Consider the following 6,927-nt stretch of genomic DNA (forward strand, 5'->3'; position numbering starts at 1 on the left):
TCTGCTTGCCAGCAAGCCTTTGAAGAGATCATCCCGAAGCTCACTACAGCCCCGGTCCTTGCCTTTGCAGACCCAAGAAAACCCTACGATTTGAACACGGATGCTAGCTCTACTGGTCTTGGCGCAGTCTTGTACCAAGAACATGATGGACGAAACAGAGTGGTTGCATACACCAGCAGAGGCCTGTCACGCAGTGAAAGTCGATACTCCACCCATAAACTTGAGTTCTTGGCGCTCAAATGGGCAGTAACCGAGAAGTTCAATGACTATTTGTACGGATCTAATTTCACTGTGGTCACAGATAGCAATCCATTGACGTATTTGCTCACTTCTGCAAAATTAGATGCTACAAGCTACAGGTGGCTTTCCGCTCGTTCAACCTTTACTTTTAAGATCATCTACCGAGCTGGGAAGTTAAACACTGATGCCGACAGACTCTCTCGGCGACCTCATGCTGAACAAATGGAGGACGCCATGTCTCAGAAGGAACGAGAGAGAATATAGAGATTCACAGAACAACATCTTGAAGACCCAACCTGTGTATCTATTGACCAGCACTCAGTCCAAGCAGTATGTGACAGACAACTGATGTATAGCTCACCTGACTGTGATCAAGTCGCTGCTCTCGTGCAAACGCTCTCCATCAACACTGACAGCCTGCCAGACAGTTTTGTGAACGATCTGCAGTTCTCTTCGCCTGTTGTGCCATCCCTCTCTGATGCTGAGATTGCTGCCAAACAACAAGCTGATCCAGTCATCCAGCATATCATTGCTCAACTGGAGAGAGGAGGAACTCCGCCACCATCTCTGAGGGAACAGCTCCCCGGCCTGCCATTACTCCTGCAAGAGCTTACACGTCTGGAGCTCCATAAAAATGTTCTCGTTAGGAAGAGGAACATCGGAGGTGAGCCTACTTACCAACTCGTCCTTCCAGAGGAGTGTCGGCCTGGGGTCCTCTTCCAGCTGCATGATCAAATGGGCCATTTGGGCACAGAGAGAACACTGGACCTTGTCAGGTTCTTCTGGCCACGAATGTCAGCTGATGTCTGCCATAAAATCAAGACATGTGAGAGATGCATCTGAAGAAAAGCACAACCTGAAAAAGCTGCACCCCTGGTCAACATCAAAACGTCAAGACCGCTCGAACTCATCTGCATGGACTTCTTGTCAATAGAACCAGATCGGAGTGACACCAATGATGTCCTTGTCATAACGGATCACTTAACAAGGTACGCTGTAGCAGTGCCAACCTCGAATCAAAGAACCAAGACAGTGGCAAAAGCCCTATGGGACAACTACCTGGTCCACTATGGGATCCCAGAACGACTCCACAGCGATCAAGGGCCCGATTTCGAATCGCACACCATCAAAGAACTGTGTCAAATGGCTGGAATCCACAAAATCAGGACCACCCCTTACCATCCACGTGGCAACCCTGTTGGGCATTCTACAAGCTCAAGACAAAACTCACTGGAAAGATTTCATCAAGCCACTGGTACACGCTTACAACTGTACTCGAAATGACTTCACTGGTTACTGACCATATGAACTGATGTTTGGTCGACAACCACGCCTTCCTGTTGACCTTGCTTTTGGACTGCCTGTGTCTGAGAAAACGTCTACATCTCACTCACAGTATGTGGAAAAGCTAAAATCACATCTTGAGGAAAGTTACAAGATTGCAACTGAGAACTCAGCGAAGGTCATGGGACGAAACAAGCTCAGATTCGACAAGCAAGTCACTGCCTCAGATCTCTCTGTTGGGGACAGAGTTCTGGTCAGAAACGTCAGACTACGAGGCAAGCACAAGCTCGCAGACCGATGGGAGCCAGATGTGTGTATCGTCCAGAAGAAAGCCGGCACTCTTCCGGTGTACACCGTCAAGCCAGAAACCAAAGACCGTCCCATCAGAACCCTCCACCGTGATCTGCTGCTGCCTTGTGGCTACTTGTCACCAGCCAGCAACTCAGACGAAACAAAACAAACATCAGTGACGTCATCGACTCCAGTGACTCCAGAAAGCACAGACCTTCCAGATCCTGAAGATCCTGATCTGCAAGAATTCTTCTTACCTGATAACTCTGGCTCCAGTCCTACCCGATTCACAACAGTCATTGACTTACCTGTTCCAGCACCTGCAGTTGTTCCAGTTCCTGTGATTCCGCCTGGCCAGCGTCCACAGGGCTTTACTGAAGAGGAACCGGTTGGAGTGGACAGGGAAATGGAGTCTGGACCAGAACCCACTGCTGATCTTGAACCTGAGCTAGAATCGATTGAGCTGGATGAGGATGCAGAACCCCCAGTTGAAACTGACTCAGATCCTGCTGTTGACTCGGATCCACCAGAGGAAAACGCCTCCTCTCAGCCAGAACCTGTACTCTCCAGCCCAGAATCTGAACCGCCAGTCCGACGTCCCACTAGAATATGCCGGCCTCCTACTCGCCTGCAGTATTCAAAGCCTAGGCACCCGTTTCTGCACAGTATTCAGTCCCTGTTCCAAGGACTCAGCACTAAATCAGGAAGGGGGCAAACACTTTTTCACACCACTGTATATGTATATATACATATATACATATATTATATGTATATTATATGTATATGTATATATACATATACAGTGGTGTGAAAAAGTGTTTGCCCCCTTCCTGCCCAGGCTTTGAACACACACACACACACACACACACATATATACATATATATATATATATATATATATATACATATATGTGTGTGTATATATATACCTAGTATGGAGTATGATTGCAGGATGACTGCTCTACATTGAGGTGGTGACATTCTTTAATGTAGATTGTGCTCTGTTACCAGGCAGCTAGCCTGTTGTTTGATTGGTCAGGCCCTGCTGACATTAAAAGGCCTGACCTAGAAACAAGGAACAAAGACCAAGACACACATACACGTACACACACACACACACAAAATACAGCATGGATATGCTCACTCATGTATACACAATAGTCTATCAGCAGACTACATTGTCTGCTGTGAGAGCTTTCATGCATTCTCAGAGTGACTCCTCATTCCCAAACCTGCCAGTCAACGGCAACACACATTACATTCATGCTTCAATTCTCCAATATGTTTTGTGTATTAATACGATTGAATTACCGCCACAGTTACATCCACTAACTGCTATTACTCACTACTACTACTAACAGCAGAATGTCACTAGAAGAAACTTAGGGTCTTTTTTGCAACTTCAGTAAAGATATGGTGATGTTCATAATAACCTCAGTAATATCTGCTGTGTTATGTTGGACACACAGTTCAGCTCACTTACCGGAGAAGCTCCAGTCTTTGTCTTTGCTGTCTGTGGCAGCCTTGGCTATAACTCGTGACATGGAACTAATCAGATAGTGCTGAAGGCGACTGGTGACTGACAGAAGACAGAGGGGCCAAAGTTGCGCCTTCAATTAGTGTCACTTTTTCAAGTGACTGCAGTCCTGCCGTGATGTGGTTATTGTTACAGCCCTAGCTGCAGAGGTTTAACCAAGGCCTAGTTGAGTTGAGGACTTGGATCAGCTGATGTTGTATTGATGACGTTCATCACAGTATGTGTAAAATGTGTACTGCTCTTCTTGTTGACGCATCTCCCTCTCTCTCTCTCTCTCTCTCTCTCTCTCTCTCTCTCTCTCCTCTCTCTCTCTCTCTCTCTCTCTCTCTCTCTCTCTCTCTCTCTCTCTCTCTCTGTTCACAGTAATTCAGCATGGATGACATAGTTATAGCAGGAATATCGGGCCGTTTGCCCGAGTCCAACAATCTGGAGGAATTCTGGGAAAACCTCATTAATGGTGTGGACATGGTGACAGAGGATGACCGGCGGTGGACACCAGGTAAAACCCTCATAAATCTGATTGATTGTTTGTGGTCAGAATGCATTTCTGTGCGCCATGAAACAAAGACTGGCAGATTTGATTGATTGATTGATTGGTAAGTTAATGGTGATTGTTATGTCCGTCAGCAGGGCTCCAGACTGCGACCAAATGGTCTCATTTGCGACCATTTTAGGAGTCAGTGAGAGGTTTTTTCTTTGTTTTTTTACAACTACTTGCTTGTGTGGGACCCACAAATTTGCAGGAGTTTTTTTTTTTTTTTTTTTTTGGGTGTTGTATAACGAGGGAGCGAGTCCGCCAGTGTAGGCCAATGTGTGTGTGAGAGGGAAAGTCCGGGAGTGAGCAATTAGTTAACTGCCAGGATAGCGTCATCTACACTCATCAGTAAGCTCATTCAAGATGAACTGTGCCTCGTCTGGAAAGTGGACGAGATCAGGCGGCTGCAGAAGGAAGTGGTGACAACAAGCTGTGGTCAAGTTGGAGGCTGAATCCAAATGTCCAACCTCTGGACTTGCAGACTGTGCCCTTGTGGACTTCAGTTGTACGCAGTGTGACGTATTTACTGTCATCACGTAAAGTATGTGAGGCCAGAGACTGCAAGCAGCTGATAGACATCCCTCGAGACCGTTTTACTTGTTGCTGCGGAAAACTTCACCTATTGCTGCTGTCATATTTATATACACTGATCACTGATCAGCCAAAACATTAAAACCACTGACAGGTGATGTAAACATTGATCATCTTGTTACAATGCAATGTTCTGTTGGGAAACCTTGGGCTCTAACATTCACATGGATGCCACCTGAAATGCTCCACCCAACTAAACACCAGTGCAGACCAGGTATTAAGTGTTATTCACTTAACCCGCCAATGGTTTTAATGTTTTGGCTGATTGGTATATGTCATATAAGTTGAAGAATGGTGCCTACTCATCTGTCCCTGCAGATAACAAGATATAAATCCCATGTATAGCCTTTTTTGTGTCTGAACAAAAAATGTATTAATACATCTCTATATAGCATACAGGCTACACGCTTTCAAAAAACAGAAATGTTTGTAAATAAGGACAGGACAAAAACTCAGTAAGTTGGGTATTACTGACATTAAAAGACTTTATTTTGTTGTTTTTCAACCAATTTTTTTTAGCCTATTACACTGTGCAACCTGATAGGCTGCAATAATAAAATGAATTTTCATTTCCTCTACAGCCTATACTTCTACATATTTATGTATCATGATGTGGTTGAATATTATTTCTGGCCTACACAATTCAAGTAACATTTGAATCACTATCAATCACCATCAATAAGTATTTTACACATTCATACGTTTTTCTTTTTTTTTTTTGTTTTTTCTTTTTTCGACAGTTGAAAAACCCACAATGTCTCATCCCACATTGCAATGAATTGTGGGTTATTAAATCAGTGAAGTCTGCTGAAGTCTGCACCCCAAGCGGACTCTCTGGAAGTCTGCAGAAAGTCTGCTTGAGGCCCTTCGTGGACTGAATGAATTATAGCTTTGGACAGCCCTCAGCCCTCCCAGACTTAGCGTTCACAAAGTTAGCGAGTCTGCAAGTGGGGTGAAGTCATTTGGATTCAGCCTGACAGTTTCCGGCAGCCTTAAGTCCGTACAGGAAGTCACAGAAACATGATACGACGATGATGTCCGATATGATGTCGATTTATTAAAATATTATCAGACTCGAATATCAGTTTGTTCTCAGTCTCTAATTGTTTTAATAATGATTATGGTTAATTTATTAAAATGCTTTACAGGCTTTTTGTAATTTATGTCTGTGGTTCAACCTCCTTTTTACATGAATTCTCATGTAAATCAGCATCATTCAGTTTGCTGCTGCAGAGCAGACCTGTAGTACCCCCCACAAGACCCCTCGAGGGACGCGGTCGTAAGCCTTCTCCAGGTCCACAAAGCACATGTAGACTGGATAGGCAAACTCCACTCCCACGCCCCCTCCAGCAGCCTTGCAAGGGTAAAGAGCTGGTCCACTGTTCCACGACCAGGATGGAATCCGCATTGGAGGCTGAGCAGTGTGATACCCCGATAGTTGGAGCACACCCTCCGGTCCCCTTTTTTGAAGATGGGGACCACCACCCCGGTCTGCCACTCTGCAGGCACCGTACCCGACCTCCACGCGACACTGAACAGGTGTGTCAGCCAAGACAGCCCAACAGTGCTCAGAACCTTCAGCATCTCAGGGCGAATCTCATCCACACCCGGCACCTTGCCACTGGGGAGCTTATTAACTACCTCAGTGACCTCCGCCAGGGATATGGGCGAGAGTTCCCCCGAGTCCTCAGGCTCTGCCTCGTTCCCAGTGTACGTGATGGCCGGGTTCAGGAGGTCCTCCAAGTGCTCCTTCCACCTCCTGACAATGTCCCCAGTTCGGGTCAGCAGTTTTCCCTCTCTGCTGAGCACAGCCTGAGACAAGCCCTGCTTTCCCTTCCTGAGTCGGTTAACGGTCTGCCAGAACTTCCTTGAGGCCAACCGAAAGTCCTTCTCCATAGCCTCCCCGAACTCCTCCCACACCCGGGTTTTTGCTTCAGCGACCGCCACAGCTGCAGCCCTTCTGGCCAACCGGTACTTGTCTGCTGCTTCAGGAGACCCCTGGGCCAGCCAGACCCGAAAGGCCTCCTTCTTCAGCCTGATGGCCTCCCTCACCGCTGGTGTCCACCAGCGGGTTCTTCGGTTGCCGCCCCAACAGGCACCGACAACCTTCTGACCAAGCCAACATTTATTTGCTAAAACTTCTGTCAGTGAGCCATTTTGCAAACAAGGCAGGACAGTAACCTGGTGGTCTGTCTGTTGTCCATGTGTGATTTAAGGCTCTTCTAGTCAGTGTGTTATTGTCATTTTGTATTAGATGGCTGACCAGATAATTCATGTATGTGTGTGTGTGTATATATATATATATATGTATGTTTATATATGTGTATGTATGTATGTATGTATGTATGTATGTATATATATATATATATATATATATATATATGTGTATATGTATATATATATATATATATGCATATGTATATGTGTGTATATATATATATATATATAT

At 45.6% G+C, this 6,927-nt stretch overlaps 1 protein-coding gene across 2 annotated transcripts in view; it reads left to right on the forward strand.

Annotated features, from left to right (window-relative positions):
* The window catches only part of fasn (fatty acid synthase), a 116,819-nt gene that overhangs the window by 6,604 nt on the left and 103,288 nt on the right, over positions 1–6,927 (forward strand). For both annotated transcript variants that reach the window (XM_050060257.1, XM_050060256.1), the window contains one exon: positions 3,716–3,851. In XM_050060257.1, the coding sequence (XP_049916214.1) occupies positions 3,725–3,851 (127 nt within the window). In that variant the 5' untranslated portion in view covers positions 3,716–3,724. The remainder of the gene's footprint in view (positions 1–3,715; positions 3,852–6,927) is intronic.

This window comes from Epinephelus moara, chromosome 13, assembly GCF_006386435.1.
Source record: "Epinephelus moara isolate mb chromosome 13, YSFRI_EMoa_1.0, whole genome shotgun sequence".
Lineage (NCBI taxonomy): Eukaryota > Metazoa > Chordata > Actinopteri > Perciformes > Serranidae > Epinephelus > Epinephelus moara.